Genomic DNA, 20,203 nt, shown 5'->3' on the forward strand with positions numbered 1-20,203 from the left:
GTCACCAAAGACGTGGATGAGGGTAAGGTGGTTCACACAGCCTATCTTGACCTCACCAAGGCTTTCGACACCATCCCCTATTCTGGAATTATAGCTAAACTCACTAAACTAGGTATAAATCCCTACATCACAAGATGGGTTGCCAACTGGCTCACTGACAGAACTCACACCGTAAAAGTTGCAGACTCTAAATCTGACCTCAAAGCAGTGACAAGTGGAGTACCACAGGGTTCTGTCCTGGGACCTCTCCTGTTTGGTATCTACTTCTCTAAAGTACAGGCTAACACAGAAAGCCTCTGGCTAATGAATTTCACAGATGACTGCAAACTAGGAGCCATAGTCAAGTCCCCAAATGATGTGGACATCCTACAGAAGGGCCTCACTGAGACAGATGCCTGGTGTCAGAGCCATGGCCTCAAGCTCAATGCCAAAAAGTGCAGTGTCATCCCCTTTGGTAAAAACTCTGTACCCATGAACTACCACATAGGCAGCAATCTACTTAACACTGAATGTGTGATAAGAGACCTTGGGACCCAGGTGGACAGTAGTCTCTCCTTTGATAGTCACATTGCCACAGTAGTCAGGAAGTCCTTCTACGTGGCACACCTCATCATAAAAGGGTTTTCATCCAGGAAAAAAGAGGTCATTGTTCCCCTCTACTCGTCACTCATTAGACCCATTATAGAGTACAATGCTCCTTTTGGAATGTACCTCACAAGACATCTGCAGCAGCTGGAAAGGCCACAGAAGTACCTCACAAAGAGGATTACTGGCCTCAAAAAAATGCCCTATACTGACTGCCTCAAAAAACTCCAGCTTTACTCCATAGCATATTGCCTACTCCGAGGTGATATCTGCCTGACATATAAAGCTATGTCAAACCCAGAGCTGTTGGACATGCTACACCTAAAGAAATTCCAATTCCTCCAAGCTACACACTCTAGGGACCTAAACCTTGTCACCACAATAAACAGGACACACTTGATGGATAGATTCCTGTCCCAGAGACTTCCTATACTCTGCAAGCTACCCATCTATGTCAAGCAAAGTTCTTCATTAGCACTCTTCAAGAAAAATCTTGATGAGTGGATTGGAAATAGGAAATACACCCTGGGGATCACTTCTGTGTCTCAGCTGGACAGTGGAACAGGAAAATAACTTTCTTGGGTGGCGTAAGCTATAGAACCTTGCTAGGCTTATGTAGGCCCTTGGGCTGATAGCCTAGTACCTACCTATGAACTTACTAAAGCCACCCTACTTCTTCTTATATAACATGTACACAATATAAATATATGTATCTATAAATATATATATATATATATATATATATATATATATATATATATATATACATATATCACTATTGAGAAAGCTAGGTCTGTACTGTGAGTGTAGCAAGATGAATATACTATGTACATGATGCATAAAAGCTTGCATAAGATGCATGTTGGTACATTAGAAGTACTCAGAAGTGTCTGTTAAATACTCTTCATTTGCCAGTTTGATTCTTGCTGTCTGATGTCTTCAAACAGCTGGCATTGCTTCCTTTGTGTTTCTTTTGCATTTGGTTGATACTGTCAATAGTATACTTTTGTAGTTTGATGGTACAGCTTCAGGCACATTCTTCTAATTATGTGTTCCCACTTAGGAGACTTTCTCTGGCAGGTTGGTTTTGACATAAGGCACAGGATTACTTGCAACATTTGAATAATTTCACCTTAAGTTTATTAGTCCACACTGTTCATGTAAATGAGAGTGCTGTAAAAACACAGAATTCCTGTCTCCCACAGCCAGGTGCTGTACCACTGATATTATCCCCTTTCCTCCCCCCATTTATGTACTATACAATTGGCAGTACCTGGTAGTACCTGGTCCTATTCATGAGCTTTATCAATAGAAATGCTCCTCCTCTTTCATGTACTGTGCTGTTTGTAGTGCTTCTGTGCCACTCATGCACTATGCCACTGGTAGCACACCTCCACATTCATAAGATATACCACTAATAGTACCCTTCTGCTCCCAGTTCATGACCTGTGTCACTGGTAGTACTTTTCCTACATTATGTCCTGTGTCATTGGTTGTGCTATTCCCCCACTTTGTGTTCTATTACTGGGAGACTGGTAGTGCTCCTACCCATTCATGTGTTGTGTCATTGATAATACGCCTCCCCATTCATGTGCTGTGTCACTGGTAGTACTCCTACCCATTCATGTGCTGCATCACTCACAGTGCTCCTCCCCATTCATGTGTTGGTTCACTGGTAGTGTTGCACCCCATTCATGTGCTCCATCACTGGTTGTACTCTTCCCCCATTCATATGCTATGTCACTAACAGTGCTCCACCCCATTCACGTGCTTTGTCACTGATAGTGCTTCTCCCCATTCATGTGCTGTGTCACTGGTAATGCCCCACCCTATTCACATGCTCTGTCACTGATAGTGTTTCTCCCCTTTCATGTACTGTGTCACTGGTAGTGCTCCTACCCATTCATGTGCTGTGCCACTAGTTGTGGTATTCCCCATTCGCATGCTCTTTCAGTGGTAGTAATCCTCCCCATTTAACGTGATGTGCCACTGGTTGTGCTTCTCCACATTCATGTGCTCTGCCACTGGTAGAGCTTCTCCACATTCATGTACTCTGTCACTGGTAGTGCTCCTACCCATTCATGTACTGTGCCACTAGTTGTGGTCTTCCACCATTCACATGCTCTTTCAGTGGTAGTAATCCTCCCCATTTATGTAATGTGTCACTGTTTGTACTCCTCCACATTCATGTGCTCTGTCATTGGTAGTGCTTCTCCCCATTCATGTGCTGTGCCAGTGGTTGTGGTCTTCCCCCATTCATGTGGTCTGTCACTGATAGTACTCCTCCCCATTCATGTGTTGTGTCACTGGCAGTGCTCCTCCTCCTCATTCACATGCTGTGTCACTGGTAGTACTTCTCCCCATGCATGTGCTCTGTCTGTGGCAATGCTCCTCCCCAGTCATATGCTGAGTCACTTGTACTCTTCCCCATTCATATGCTGTGTCACTGGTTGTGTTTTTCACCATTCATGTTGTCTATCACTAGTAGTGCTCCTCCCCATTCATGTGCTATGCTACTGATAGTGCTCCAACCCATTCATATGCTCCATCACTGGTTGTACTCTTTCCCCCACTCATGTGCTGTATGTCGCTGGTTGTGCTCCTCCCTCATTCATGTGCTGTTTCACTTAGCCATTCATATGCTCCATCACTGGTTGTGCTCTTCCCCATTCATGTGCTGTGTGACACTGGTTGTGCTCCTCCCTCTTTCATGTGCTGTTTCACTGGTAGTGGTCTACCCCATTTATGTGCTGTGTCACTGGTTGTGCTCTTCCCCCATTCATATGTTCTGTCACTGGTTGTGCCCTTCCCCCATTCATGTGCTGTGTCACTGGAAGTGCTCCACTCCATCCATGTGCTGTGTCATTCGTTGTGGTCTTCCCGATTCAGGTGCTTTGTCACCAGTAGTGCTCCACCCCATCCATGTGCTATGTCACTGGTTGTGCTCCTCCAAATTCATGTGCTCCATCACTGGTTGTACTCTTCCCCCATTCATGTGTTGTGTCATTGGTAGTGCTCCACCGCATTCTAGTGCTATGTCACTGATAGTGCTCCAAGCCATTCATATGCTCCATTACTGGTTGTACTGTTCCCCCTTTCATGTACTGTGTATTGCTGGTTGTGCTCCTCCCTCATTCATGTGCTGTTTCACTGGTAGTGCCCTACCCCATTTATGTGCCGCATCACTGGTTGTGGTCTTCCCCCATTCATATGTTTGTCACTGGTTATGCCCTTCCCCCATTCATGATCTCTGTTACTGGTAGTATTGCTCCCCAATTCATGTGCTGTGTCACTGGTAGTGCTCCTCTCCATTCATGTGCTGTGTTACTAGTAGTACTCCTCTCCAATGTTGTGCTGTGTCACTGCCAATGCTCCTCCCCATTCATGTGCTGTGTCACTAGTAGTACTCCTCCCCAATCATGTGCTGTGTCACTGGCAGTGCTTCTCCCCCATTCATGTGCTTTGTCTCCCATTCATGTGCTGTACTGATGGTCATGTCCCTATCCCCTTCATGTGGTGTACCACTGGAATTATCCAGTTTTCAGACAAACAGCCTATAGGTGGTGATCATCCAGATAACCATTTAGTTTAACTGCGCATTTTATTTAGCAACTGGATGTGGCAGGGCTCTTTTAATGGCATTTTTGCAAAAGGTATATTTATCAATCGGTGCTTAAGTAATCAACCTTCTGCAAGTAATAACATGGACCTTATGGAAACAAGTATTTGTTAATATGATGGTCAGTTTGCCGCATTCAGTCTCATTAGCACTGATATGAAATTTGTTTTCAGGACACAAAACAGTGGCGGGTGTGCCACATATCACCTTCTTCAAAGGAACACATATCAGGAAAACTCCTTGCAGAAATATTGAAAACTGGCCACGCTGCTACCTTTCCTACTCCTGCTTTCCCTGTGACCACAACTTTGGTGTTTTCATTATTTTTGTTTCGTAAATCTTGATCTGATTTAAGACCTATCGTCATGCATAAAAGCAGAGAACATCTGCAATACTTAAGTTGTTTACAAATGGAAGATCTGAAGGCGCAAACAAGTTAAGAATAGAATAGACTGTATATTATGTTTCAGAGATGATTTCACTACAGCAAAGGCAATGTTTTTATTAAGAATAAAAAAAAGTAGCTTCCCAGATCTTGGAAATAACAACTGTTATACTCATATGACCCTTAAAAATGACATTATAGCAAATGAAAATGGAAATATTAGTTTTATCCAGATCTGAGAAATAACATGCCTTACTCTCATGATGTGACTTTTACAAATTAAAACATGGTAAATTACAAATGATAAGTTAAACAAAAAAAAAAAAAAAACTCTTTCAACCAGATTATAGGCATGGCTATTTTTCTTGTGATTTTTCAATATTTCCTTAATTTTTCACATAGATTTTTTATAAATCTTTTTATTTTGGTCCTCTTGGACCTCATGTTTACTGTTTTTATGATGGAAGTTTGGTTTAATATCTCATCCAAAGGACAGCACACTCAGGAATGCAATACCCTCTGTTATTCTGCACTGCAGTGTCAGTATTGCAAAAATGAATCCTGTTACCTGGTGTGAGAATAAAACCCACAGTCTTCTTATCTTTGAGTTTCAAAGGTGGGTGTGCTGCATGTCGAACAACTAACACTGACCAACCAAAATACCTTTCAAATGGATTTTAAGTGCTTACATTAATTTGCAGTTTACTTATGAGTAATAAAAATACGTATGGCATAGTGAAGGAGTTTAGTCTGCAGCTCATCCATCATATGCACTTCAAACTAGATTCTAAGTAATGAAACCAGAGTAAATGATGGTTTGATTATATGAATCTTCTAATAGACATTTTAAACCTATAGAAATCTCATTATTTAATGAGAGTAATGTTTTACAAAATGAAATATCAGTTAGGTTCTCTGTGGAAACATATAAGTTGAGTCTTGATGAACTGTTTAACAATGTAGCAGCATATGAAGCAAGACTACAAAGTGGAAAATGGAAGACATTACAAGGTGATGTGTTATTCTTTAGTAAAGGAAATGTTTTTTCATGGCTGAAGGGTAATATCATACAGGGAAGTATTCCCTTGGTTGAACAAGAAAGTGGAGTTACAAGGAAGAGCTCCAGTCATGTGAATACTGAGAGTTTAACTAGTCGCCAACCCCTTACATCCTCTACTGTTATATAACCATCTTCATTAGTTTTTCTGTACTGGAGCCTGTGCGAATAGAGGAAAGTTTCAGGAAGAGGCGGTCTCAAAGTCAAGAAAGGAAAGGAAGAGTATGTCTACAACCTCAAACATAGAAAATGACAGGAGTTGTGACAAGGAACAGAAATCTAGTAATTTAATTTTTAATATTTCCTCACATTTATTATCTTGTAATCAGATTTCAGTTTTGAACATGTTTTTATCATTTATTTCTGCTACTCACTCCAGTGTTGCAGATGTTATTATTGACCTTAAAATGTTTGGTAGGAATGCATCATTATGGGCAATGTTTACTCAACAATCACAAACTTGTTTTTTTCAAGAAACCAAGCACATTTGTATCTAATTTGCATCCATTTGTGGATGCTTTTATTAGTTCATGTGAATGCAAAATTTGAGATACTTTGATGAATAAACACAAGGTGTTTTTTTTTAACTTAACTCTAATGAAAGAAAGGCCTTACAAGAATTACATGAAGCATCTTTCTTAGAGATCCACCCAGCAGGTAAGGGAGGTAGCATTATCGTGATGGATAGTCATACCTATCTAAGACAAATGTATAGTTTGTCACAAGATAGGGATACATATATTCATATTTGTAAATTTCAAATTAGTGATTTAATTAAAAACATGAAGAGTTTTGGTTATGATTTACATATGAGTGGTTTAGTGGCACAAGAATTGTATAAGTTTTTTAGTGCTGAACATCCATTAATCCCAATTCTGTACAGCTTACCTAAAATACATAAAGATGCATACATGCCACAAATGAGATCGATTGTCTCTAGTCATGACTGGCTTACTGAACCCTTATCTGTATATGTTGAAAAGATGTTACATTCTTTATTAGATACTGTTAATACTATTTTAAAGGACACAAAATACTTTATGTCTGATTTGTATGATTGGCATAGGCCACACAATGATGTAGGATTATATATTTTGTGACTTGGATGTCAATTCTTTATTTACGGTTATACCTGATGAACTAGGTATTCATTATGTCAGGATGTTTCTGTCTGAATATACCATCCTACCTAATGGTAAAATTAATTTCATTTGCACAATCCTTTAACTGATTTTAGAAAACAATGTTTTCTTATTTGAAGATGAGTTTTACCTGCAACAAGTAGGTCTTGCTATGGTACAGTGTGCACGAACAGTTATGCAAACGTGGGTTTAGTATATTGGGAGTTACAGCAAGTTTTGATGGGTAACTCATTTACTGGATCCATTAGTTATTATAGGCGCTTTGTTGACAATAGTTTCTTATATGGACAGGCATGCTACAAAGTTTACATGACTTTGTAAGTTTATGCACAGTACTACTTTGACTTATAAGTTTTTAGACACTTTGATTGAATTCTTAGATGTATTAATTAATACAAATACAATGGGTGAAATGGTTACTACCATTTTTAGAAAGCCATGTAAAAAAATAATATCTTAACATAAGTCTAGTATGCACCATTGACACATTTACAAGAATACTCTGAAAGGTCAGTTTCTTAGGGCAGCGAGCCTGAATAATGATACCATCCTTAGACCTTAGTGAAGTAGTTAAAGATATGTCTGATAGTTTTTTGACTAGAGGTTATTCACCCAAAGAAGTTGATAACACTGCTACTGAAATTCTTTCTTTAAGGAACACAGTAACTAAACCTTTTTTCCTCCCCGAGTCTAATATTTATAGTAGAAGTGTGGGTTCTGCTACGTCACATTTTTGAAGGATACTAGGGTCATTCTAACTTAGTCTAGTGACATTAGCATAGTGTACAATATTATTAAGAAAAATTGGAAGATTTTGATGGCAGATGAATCTCTTTAAAAGGTTTTGGGCACAACACTTAAATTTTCTTTTAAAAATAACAAGTCTTTGAAGCAACAGCTCTGCTATAGACAACATTACACAGCTGAAAATAGGTTTGCAGACCATTTAGGAATTTCTCCTTGTCAGTCCTGCAGTGCTTATAAGATATATTATCAACTGCTATATATGTACATCCGGCTTCTGAATGAACTATACATTTTAGATTTTATGCAGATTGCAGAAATGTTAACTTGATTTATTTGTTGTGCATGTTGTTATTTTTACATGGAAAAACAAATCAGACCTTGAAGGAAAGAATTTTAGAACATATTTATGATGTGAGGAAACTAAAATATATCTAATGCTTTAGCTAAACATGCAAATGAGTTTGGTCAAACACGTTGTTTTACTGGAATTTTTGCCTTTGAATTTGAGAGGAGTTGATTTAATTAATAAAACAGAATGCACTGAATTAAAATGGATTACACAGTTACAAGCAGATAGGGGCTTTGGCCTCAATGATATTATTTATTTAAAGCTGATTTTGAAGTCACATGATTTGCATCATAAATTGAACTTGGTGGGATGTAAAAACTGTGGGGGTTTTATTTTGTTGAAGTTTTTATGATCTGAAGATGCTCCTTGCGGCGTGAAAACACTTACCTTTTTATATGATTAAATTTGCTTTTAGCTTAGTGATAGTTGCCATTTTTCTTTATTTTATTAGGCGTGAATTTTTTGTGGAAAAGTCAACCTTTGTCCACTGGACTTACTTTCTTCTGTATGCCATAAAATGCTAGACAGACTCCAAGAGCCTTGGCCATCACAGTGTCAATGTAATTGCACTGAATATGGGAAGATGATGCTTGCTAGGGCAGATGCAGCTAGGTTAATGCTTTTTTTTTCTTTTTAATGAGAAAGATGTTAACCTGTGCATTTAGATGATATTAACTTTAAACATTAGGAGGATTAGTATAACCTCTATATGGTAAGATCGAGGAGTACACTGAGAAAGGTATGATGTTATGCAGTTAGATGTGGTTCTACTTCTTAGTTTTGACTACAAATGTGGGATGCACATCTCTGCTCACCACTCATCTTTGTTGGGAAATTGGAAATTCACCCCAGGTCTGCACCCCATGTCTCTAATAGACCGAGGCAGACAGTAACACTCAAAGTAACATGCCCCCACAGCCTTTTAAAACTTCCTAACTTAGCCTCTCCTAATATACATCCATGATACATACGGACACAATTGTGTTGGGTCGCATGGCTAGGCTTATAAAGGCCCTCCTGGTTGCTAACCTATTATATAACTATGAAACTATGAATCTGTGATGCTGTGAACTCAGACATGGTTCTAGATCTTGGCTGTTGACTGCAAATCTGGGCATCTCTGCTCTCCACTCATCTGAAAAAGGTTATGTTTTACCTACAAACACAGTTATCAAAATAGTTAGCAGATCCAGAGCTGTCACCATATATGGAAAATGATCTGAACACCAAAGTTTTGCTTAAATATGAACATTATTAAAAGATTGCAAAGGAACTAGTAACTGTATAACTATCTAGATTTTGCATTACTTGGACTTCTTGAGACAAAATTAAACAGATGAACCAGAAGGCAAACATATAACTACAAGCACTGTACCAGGCTGAGCTGAACGATCGTAAAGCTAACCAATCACTGCATGGGCAGAAGCAGAACTAGCAATTCATATTTATTATAGTGGTATCTTCTGTTGGTTATCCAACTTCCTTTTCTTTTGTTTCATTTTTATATCCTCCTAGTGCCTGCCTCAAGTGATTTAAACATTAATTACAGGTTTTTAAGCTCAGTCTGATTACACTAATTCATTTGGTTATCTTTGGTTTATTATGGTGTGTTCTTGTTTGGCTGATTTGGCTACGTGAATCGCATGTTGACTGTTTTGTTTCAGGGAGACAATATCTGACTCAGTTCAGAAAGTAACACAAATCTATAAATATAGGTTATTTTCCAAAATGAATTCCTGCTTAGTTCTCCTATATTACTCTGAAACATAACTTTTACATTTCCTTTTTTTTTTTACGCAGAAAGACCTTTACTTATACTACTGGATAATTTTTTTCTCAAAATACACAGTAACATCTGCTAGCACATTCTTTGGCTCCTCATCTGAAACCTTTCACCTGGTGTGTACTGTATGATTCTTGCTTAATTCTTGTGAAGAGGGAATCTTGAACAGAATATGTCTCTCCTCTTCTCTCCTTAAATGTACCCATCTTATTTTTATGAACACAGGAATATTGTGACAATAAGAAACCTAGGTTGATTTAATCTGTCCAGATTTTCAGCAATTCTAAACATCTTTTTCCTCTGTGTTTCCCACTCATTTTGTCCCATGACATCTTGAAGCCATGTCCCCTTTCTGGTATACCACTTTATCTGGTATTTATTCAATATCACATCACTCTGTTAAGGAAGCATTTCCTCATGTCTGATTTAAACTGCTGCCATCCCTCTTATAGATTTGCCTCATGCTACCCAACGACATCCTTTTTTACCTCAGCAGTCTACCTTCTTTGTAATTTCTAACATGTTGTAGCCTCTGATCATGTGTCCCTGCCATTCTTTTTCCTCTACATAAACTTATAGCACTTCTATACTTTTCTTGAGATCTTGCCTACCAATCAATGTTCTTATCATTGTGGTGACCTTTCTCTTAACACTTTTCACTAGTCTTTTATTATTTTTCTTGTAAGGCCTCTGAAATTGGTTGCTTTGTTGAGGTGAGGCCTGTCCAGTGCCTTGAAGCAAGAAGATGTCTGCACTCCAGTAATACACTCCTTGTAGCCCAGGTATCAGGATCCTGCTCATTTCCATGACAGCCATCTCACTTTGCTTTGTGCAATTCATTTTGGGTGATAACTGGGCCCCCAGATTCTTGCCTTCCTTGCATGTGTTCCATAGGACCATCCCTGTCAGTGCATTTATCCTACTCAGATCCAGATTGTTGCTTTTGACATACATCTTCTGTCACTGAACCCTATTTTCCACCTCTCTACCCACTTGTCCATTCTGTCTACAGACTCCTAGAATGTCTTTATCCAGTTCTGTATCACTACCTCTAATTTAGTGTCACCTATAAACATACTCATCCTGCTTGTGTTGTTTGCTCCTATATCTGATATAAAGAAATTAAATAATGCTGGATACTGGCTACTCCACTGGTGTACAGAGATAAAGCCCTTGCTATGGCCAAGCTGGCCCAGGTTCGATTAGCAGTTTGGGTGACTGATGGAGTGGCAGGGGGAGAGATTGGTGGTTATATGGGCAATCTTCATGACGTCTGCTGGTGGAGACTGGGACTTCTCATTGAGAGGAAGAGTGGTGGGCTTAACTGATCTGCTGTGGTGGGGGAATACACTGCATGCCTCTATTACATGCTTGCCCCTCGGACACAAACACAAAGGCCACAATGAGAGGGGGAGTAACATGGTAGGCTAAAACTAAGTCTCCTGAGTGATGATGGGAGCTAAGACGCTGAGGACACCCTTAGGTTCTGAGAACAGCCTGAGCTATTTTTGAAGTTAGTTTGGGGGCACAGAGAGGCTGACACTCCCAGGATGGACATGAGTCACTGGGTAGTAAGGCTATTGTATGATGCAAGGGAATAACAGATGCTCTTAAAAATAAAATAATTCTGGACAGTACTGTCTTCTGCTGTACTTGAGATTCTCCTTTCCTTTGAGGTGACTGCATCTCAACTACCACCTTTTAGGTTTTCTCCTTCTCCTTCCACTAATTTAGCCATTTGATATTCTTATCCAGTCAGATGCCTGTCACTTTTCCCTACTAAATTTGTGTGTGTAATGCCTTTCTGAAGTCCAGTTATACCACAAATGCAGGGGTCTACTTGTTGACTTTCCCATTTCCTTTTCATAAAGCCTCAAAAAAATTGTCTGACATGCCCTTCCTTGGTGAACCTAGGTAGTTAGCTGTCCAGCAACCAGTTTCCTTCTGTGAATCCTCACAGTCTTCTCCTTTGTATAGTCTTCATCACCCTGGATGGGCGACTATAAAACATCTGGCCTGCAGTGCCTCATTCGCAGGTTGCACATGCTTGTCAGCAGATGTTCTAATACCACAGCTAATTCAATCAGCATGTTGGGAGATATTCAAGTCCTGGTGCTTTCTTCACTCTGCATTTCTGTCACCTATCTACCACCTCATGTCTGCCTGTTGTCTCTTCTCTCAAACTGCTCCTTTTTCCTTCTCTCCATGCTGGTGACCATCCACTCTTTTTTTTCTTCTTTCTGTATACTGATACAAAATAGATGGTCCATGTTTCCAGTTGCTCTTATGCTTCACTGCACAGGTTCTACTCCAGACTCCACTTTTATTGCTACAGTTTCTCCTTCTCTTTTTCCATATAAATTGCATATCTCATGAATATATCCTTTCCATTAAACTACTTTTGCAATTTCTCCTTTTATCATTTCAGTCTATTTTTGTACCTCTCATGTTGCTTGCCTGTACTTTTCCATCTATTTCACATTCTTTTTGGCTTTATACACTGTTCCCCTTGCTCTTATTGGTTCCTCAGCCTTCTACACAGTTGGCCTGTTTGTTTTTGCTTCTCCCTGTTTTTGTTCTTTCTAGTTCATTCCTTCAATCCAATGTCAACATTCTTTCATTTATTCTGCTTTTCCCTTCCAGGCTCTTATATAACACCTTTAGATTTGTTTTTCATTTAAATTGCATTTCTCTCTTTTCACAACCACCACAAAGGCAGTATTTCATCTGTCACAGTTCACATATTGCTTTTATCTGTCTCTAATTTCTCCACCTCTTTCTCCATCTTATGAATATTAGGAGTTTAGTCCATTCCATTTCTTTTCTGGTTCTGGCTTTCACCATTTCTGAGGTAAGCATCTAGGATTAGGCTTTCCTTGCTACTTAGGCTAGGTGTGGGATTGCCACCCCCTCTTTCCCACATTCTGTATCCCTACTTGCTCCTTCCCCCATGATGGCTCTTTACTAGCATCCTGAGTTGCCTCTATGCCCTTGCCCTGATGCCTGCCTATGTTCTTTCACTCAGTTATTTCCTGGCCTACCTTCATTGTCCGACTCTTCCTTTCTTCCACTTAACTTTATCTCACTCTCCTTTAGTACCTTCAGCACTATCTTCTTTGCACTCACTTCTTCTCCCACTGTACTTTTTATTGTAACTTTATGTCATATACCACAACTTATAATTTACAACTGTAGGCTGTAACTAAATATCACCACAATGACCACCTTTTTCTACCATGTCACGCACAGACATCATTCATTGTTACAAGGGTTGCTGTGTTGCAGAAATAGATGCTGTTGTGTTTTTGTTCCTTTGTTTGATCTCCTTTGTCTTTGTCTTTTTCTTTTTTATCTGCACCATGAGCTTCGCACTTTCACTCTCCTTCCATTCTCCACTGTTTCCAGTGTCTTCCTCTTTGTTAGGTTAAAATTCTCTACAATAACTACAATTGAAGCCCCCTCTTCTCCTTGTAAAACCTAGTTTGATGGAGATGGAATATCTTGCCTTGCTACCTGAGTGTCCATTTGTCCATACTACTGTGTCTTGCACTGTGTCCTCAGCCACAGACTAATTCCTATATTCTTTAGTTTTTGCCATGTAAGCTGTTAAGGTAGGCATCAACTGAGAAAGAAGATACAGAATATAACTAGTTTGGGCTTCTCTTCTCCTTTGGCTTCTTGGTTCTAAACTGTACATTAATACCCTCATTGTCCCCTCTGTGTCATTTTTATTTATTTTATTATTTTTTTTATTTCTTGCACTGCCACCCCTTTTCACCTCTTCTCTCCAAATATATATCCACTTAGATCTTTTTAGATCTTTTGGGCCAGAATGAAGTAAAAGTTATAAGGTGAAGTGAATAATGAGTTGAGCTATTTCTGCCTGCAAAGTCGGCATAATGGTTAAGGTGTTTATCTTACAGACACAAAGTGCAAGGTTCTATTCTTGCATTGGGTAACTGGATAGGTTTAAAATGACCCAAAATAGCAATTAGCCTAATACTAATCAGTGAGATATGACCCTCCCATACCCACCATGTTGTAAAATGGTTGGGGTACATTTTGACTTCTTGTTTGTCATTCCTAGTTGAAGGGCAGACATGGTGGTGCAGCGGTTAGCGTTGTTGCCTCACAGCAAGAGATTCTCTGGCTCGATCCTTGGCTGGGGTGCCTTCTGTGTGGAGTCTGCATGTCCTCGCTGTGGTTGCATGGGTTCCCTCTGGGTGCTCCAGTTTCCTCCAACATCCCAAAGACAGGGATTAGGTGGATTAGATACTCTAAATTGGCCCTAGGTGTGAGTGCTTGCATATTTGTGCCTTCTGTGGAAGGTTGGTTACCGGGCTGGCAACTCGACACTGTAAACTCTACTGCCAATCATGAGCGAACAGGTGATCCCTAACCGGGAAAAGCCAAAAGAAGAAGAAGATTTGTCATTCCCAGTTGACACAGACATTTCACTCACTTGGAGAAGAGAAACAAGTCTCAACTGTTACTTGGATATCTGCAATTCATGTCCATGAACTAAAGAGTTCTGGCATATAAAGTCTAACACTTTTTGTTTTAATCATAACCACCAACTTGTAAGTCAACAGCTATGACATAAATACCAGGCAACAGGTGAAATAATTTTCCCATTTTGCATAACTTGGTTCTTAGTGTTGCCAGATTACACTCAAGGCTGCATTCAGAAACTCTAGTACATAAGCTTGTTACCTTCATGACTGAACGAAATGTGTGGTGTTACACCAACCTATACATTCGAGAATCTACTGCATATTCCCACAGACACAGAAATGGTGATAATCTTCACCTTATTGTAGTATGAAGTACCTCCCCCATCAGACACTTCCCTCATGTCAGACTGTACACCATTTGCTCTGCTTACTCTCAGTTTTGAAATAAATATCAGAAGCCTTAATAAAATGATAAATAAGATTCTTAAAGACTTACTTTGTCATGGGCATAGCCATGCAAATGTTGTGCATGCCACAGCATATACTTTTTCAAAATAATTTATTTTGTATAGTGTAATGCCATAGAAATTAAAATTGTTTTAATGGCATATTTATTTGTTTGTTTGCTTAAGCCTGTCATTTCAATTTTTTTTCCTTTTGCTCTGAAAAGGTATACTGTCCCGAAATATGTGCTGTCATATATGGCTTTGAATATGCTTCTATTTGGGGTCAGCTCATACTGGAAGTTCCTGTACGATTCCTAAAACCCTGGCTCTGCTCCTATACTGTCAGTGTCAGTTACTACGGTACACTGCTGTTCTACAAATCACTGTTTCACCAGGATAACCTAGATAAACTCAGGGTATGCTGAAATGAATCCCATAACAAATCCCAGTGATCATTCACAATGATATCTGCCAACAGAAATGTCTGAATTCAAAAAGCCTTACACCCACTGCTTCATCACAAAGACAGATAGTGTACCATAGTTGAAATGTTTTAAATTCAAATAAACATGCAGCTCCCTAAAGACACTTACTGGAATTATGGCACACAGGAAAATTTAGCTTCCCCAGCCATACAGAACAAAGAATTGAACTTTGTAACCTCGAATAAGAACAACAAAATATTAGAGCATTATCAGAGATTTCAATTATACAGTTCATGCACCAGCATTCGTCAGGAAGCACCACATTAAACACTACCTTGCAGCATACAATCGTCATGATTAACTATATCACAACCCTTAAAAGCTGCCATCAAGCTCGCACGGATATATTTGCAGTGATTAAAACTTTTTTTTTTGTATTTTTTTACAGAATAAAAAGTGCCACGCTTCTACTTAGATTACAGATTCTTTAATATTCACAGCTGATTAGATGAACTACTTGAAAACAAAATTTCTCCATTATCTTTATTACAAAAGCAGAACTGGCTGATAACAGTTACAATGCAAACCTAAACAGAGGCAAATCACACTTACCTGTTCCTAAAGATGTCATATTTCTTTCTAGCAATCACTAATTAGTTCCTGTTTCAAGAACTCTATACTTGTGTTCATAATGATCTTCGCAATAACACTGTGGTGGTGGACCAGTAGCTGTTTATGGAGGTTCTGGTACTAGAATCCCACAGAGAGTAAGTTACTGTGCTAAGAACAGAGAACAGTAAGGAAATGTATGGGAAGTAGCTTTGTGTGAGGAAATTAAGAATGCTAGCAAATGGAGGTGGCCATGGAAAAATAAAGGTTATCATCTGACAGACATAACAGGGCCAGTTTTACCATCTTAAAGTTATTTTACAGACACTCTACAAAAAAAATCTCTCCACTGACAGCATAATGTGTAAAACAATTTCTCTCTGCAGATAACACATTGTACAATAAGCCAGACATGCAGGAAAGTGGAATAATGACTTAAAAAAGCTTTGGGAATGGCCTTGAGGGTAGCTGTTAGATTTATTTTAAAGTGCAGGGAATGGAGAATGCCAAGGAAAATAAAGAAATACAGAAACAATCATATTCAGTGATAGAAAGGTGTCCAAGTATTATTAAAAAGCATGCAAAGGAAATGACCTGTGGATTGCTGGTACGCATGAGGTAGGCAATGAATAGTCTTTAAGTGAAAAGGACAAGGCAGATGTCCAAAATATTACAGAGAAAATGCCGGACTGCAGTTCATAGCTCTGAAGATACCTCTCTATAATAATGGAAGCAGGTTAGAGGCTTCCCAGTAAAAGAGGCTTGTGACGTTTGACTTTAGCCAGAATGCGCACAAAGAAAACTCAGTTTTTTAGGCAAGACAATAAATTAAGAAATAGAAATGAACATACATATAAGGAAAATCAGGCATACAAGTAGCTCATTTTAAGAGAGTCATACTGGATAGAAAGAGGAAAAACAAAACAAAATACTACAATTAAAAAATAAATAATATAATTGGCATAGCTACAGGTTATTGATGCATTGGTTGATGAGTGGATTTACTTTGAAAATTTAATATTGTGGTGAGTTTCACATCAACACATTATTTTGTGCAAGTAACTGGAACATTCTTTTGCATTTTTTTTTCCAATTTCTGCACTGTGGTGTGAATAGAGTTGGGATATATAATTTAGGGGTAGTGTTGGAGGAGCCCCCCTGAAATAAAATGTCTTTTTTACTATTTTTGACTCACTGGTTTCAATATTTATTTTTCTGGAACCAGTGACTCAAATGAGCATGCTTTCCTTGCTCGTAGGTAAACCAATATAATTTTTAGGGTACTTACGTATTATCGCAACCGCATTTGGAATGGTATGAAACGTGAATGCATGGCATTGCTGACTGAATGCAGTACTCTGTGATTTAAATGATTGAGTGCAATGCTCGGTGATTTTGAGGGTTAGTCCAGTGGAACTGAAAGTCGATCTGTAGCGCCTGTCATTTACTGCATGTTGGGATACCATCCTTGTCATCAGAAGCTGAAAGGGTATATACTTCTTTCACAGCTGAAACATCTGATGTACTATTACATTGATATAATTGTTGCTGTGGTGAAAGGGTAAGCTGTTTGCTCACTTTATATGATTATCTGAAGTGGGTTGTAAAGTCTGTATGTGGCGATGACTTCTCTGTGTAAAATATACAGCAGTTGACATGTTTATGTTCTGATGGTTAAGGTTTCAGTCAGACTTCATTTCTTTCAGATAATACATGGGAACAGAAATCCTGTTCCATGCATGTTGGAAGTTTGCAAAAAAAAAATGTTAAATCTGCCCCTATTTTGGCTGTTTGTCATTGCATTGTTTCCTTGTTTGCCTACATTGTTTGTGGCAACTTTTGGTCATTCATGGTTCGGGCTTTTATCTGTCTATCGTACGTTGGCAACGGAATTGTTTTGTCTCCCCTGTCAGCATCTTTCTCATTACCAGAGAAATGTCAGTCACACGCATATCGGCAAGACAGGTTTATAAAGCTTTATAAAGAAAGTAAATAACATTGTAATAAATCATTTCGGAGAAAATAATGTTAATAATTTCAGTGATACCTGAAGGACATGTCAATATTTCCACAGTGAGTTGGTTGCCATGTGGTTGCGATAATACATAAGTACCATTTTAGCCAGAATCAATGTATATTATGTGCTGGATATTTATCTTATACTTTCTTAAGACTGAACACATATAAATCAGTAAGCTTAAATAATAATTAAAAAAAATCCAACTAGGCATATTGCTAGCGATGGTAAGGACTATACATTTTCTGTCCTAGGAAAATATTTTTGTATGGAAAGAAGGGGGTTTGGATAGCTTTCTTGAGATATAAGAAATTAAGTTTCAAAATTATTTGGGGGCACACATATATTCCTTAGTTTAAAAGATAGGATGAGTATCCTAACCATTGTAAGACAAGTATCAGTATCCCACCCACTTTAATGGTAAGGTGTTTGAACAGCTAAGTTATGAGGTCATTATATTAATGTGTTACTATTGGTGTTATCAGATCATGTGATCATGCTGTTTTTGAATGTTATTTAAGCAGACTGATTTATTGTATGTCTATGTTCAAAAAACTCTGAGCTGAGTGGTATGAGATGCACACTGATTCTCAAAATGAAAATGAATAATATTATTTTAATATTTGGGTTCAGTATTTTATATTATTGCTAGTGCTGAGATAAATTATGCACCACTGAGCTTCATTTAGCTCTTAATAAAAAGGGAAAATTATAGAAGAATTTTAGGCCACATGCTAAAATATTCTAAGATAAAAACTCAGAAATATAGTATCTCTAAGAAGTGTGTGTTTGTGGGGGGGGGGGGGTGCATGGAACAGCACTGTACAGAAAGTATGGAAAAAGAGTAGGATATCGCTGAAGCACATGAGGGATGCATGAGGATCGTACAGGCAAGGAAGGCAGAGTGACATTGGAATCCAAAGGATAAGAAGATGTTTTTGCAGCCATTGTCATTATGTGCTGCCATTTTCTTGTTTTTTCCATGATAAGTTGTTAGACATTGTTATAAAACCTAGAAGCCAAGGGCTGTTAGCTGCCCCCTTTCCTTTAGTTCTTATGGACTAATAGCATTCTGCTTCCATGGCATCTGTGTGCAGGCAGAACTCATTCATGAGAACATAGTAGCTCATTCATAAAGAATTACTTATGGTAACATTGCTGGCTAATAGAAGACACCAGGGCCCATAATGGCTTTCTGCTTTCCTTGATTTGATACTTACCTGACATTATAGAACCAAAATAGGTCTAAGTTGGGGGGAGAGGAAGCTGAAGTATTCAGTGTACAAATAAAAGTACTTCTAAAAGTATGTTATAATTTTTTATTACTGACATAGACATTGCAGTTTTTTACATGGAACATTTCCTCAGTGTCAGTTCTTGGAATATTTTTTACCTCCTTGATAAACTGTGATTAGATATGTTACAACCTGTAGTCACAATGCCATTACGACTTTTTTCAGTATTTCATTTTACACATGCACAATTTCATGAAATCTCTGGAGAAGCTTCCAGTTAAGAGCATTCAACATCTTCAGCTTGTTTCTTGCCTTATTACATAATGGTTCCAACATTTTACACAATTGCAGTTAATGACATGTATCCATTTTGATCCAGTACAAAAAATGATTGACGTGCAGAAAAGTACATATTACCAATGTAATGAATCTGCATTAAAGTTACTGAATGGATTTCTTTAAAAAGTCTTCTTAATACCCTCTTATTGCATATTACTAGGCATTCATAATCACTCATACTTTTAACTGTATACTGTGGACTAAATAGATTTATGAAATGAAATGAATACTTCCACCAAAAGCGAAATATTAAAAAAATGCTGTGTTTTAACTGCGTCTAACTGCATTTCTGTTAAAGTTGCCCTAGATGCTATGAATATTAGTGACATTTCTTTAATCCCACTCTGAAGCAATTTTTAGATGTAACATAGTGGCTGCGGTTTGGAGTCACTCATCTTGCCTCACAGTTCATCAGATTCTGGAATAATGGGATATAACGGCATTTCTTTTAAAGCAGGTGGGGTATTTTCATTTATCCAGCCTTGAGCTGTCCTGTTGAAATCTGGTCGTCCACTTGTAGAGTTCTGACGGAAGGCTGGGCTCTTTGGTCCACTAAGAGATGGTAGATCATACTCAGGCATTCTGAAAGTGACCAACGTTGAGGCTCGGTCAAAACCTCCATAGGGAATAGCAACTCTGTAGTAAAGAAAAGTGTTACTAAGTAAGTCTTATTTTTAAATGTATATTGTACAAAATTATGGGGAACAGCAAAATATGGATGCATTTCAGTTCAGCATATGGCCAAGAAAAAGAACAAAAGTGGAATGTAGATATATACACTGCAAATAGAAAATAAAACTTAGAAATTATATTTTGAATAGAATTTGTCATCAGAAAAATATGAAAGATAAGAAGCAAGCCAGGGCTAATTTAATAGCGATACAAATTATGCAAAAACATACATATGTCATTCCTAAATTAAACAAAAACATTTTTCAAAGATCTGTACTGGTTTTCCTTCTGGCATGTAGTTTCAGATTTTAAAATATTTATTGCGTCTGTTTTCTCTTG

The 20,203-nt window shown here is 38.3% G+C and overlaps 1 protein-coding gene across 1 annotated transcript in view; it reads right to left on the reverse strand.

Moving 5' to 3' along the window:
* Positions 1–18,923: 18,923 nt before the first annotated feature.
* Positions 18,924–20,203, reverse strand: part of MYOZ2 (myozenin 2) — a 470,578-nt gene continuing 469,298 nt past the window's right edge. The window contains exon 7 of the mRNA XM_044061654.1: positions 18,924–19,828. Within this exon, the coding sequence (XP_043917589.1) occupies positions 19,594–19,828 (235 nt within the window). The 3' untranslated portion in view covers positions 18,924–19,593. The remainder of the gene's footprint in view (positions 19,829–20,203) is intronic.

Source organism: Protopterus annectens, chromosome 2.part0, assembly GCF_019279795.1.
Source record: "Protopterus annectens isolate FY-2018-M chromosome 2.part0, PAN1.0, whole genome shotgun sequence".
In the NCBI taxonomy this organism is placed as follows: domain Eukaryota; kingdom Metazoa; phylum Chordata; order Ceratodontiformes; family Protopteridae; genus Protopterus; species Protopterus annectens.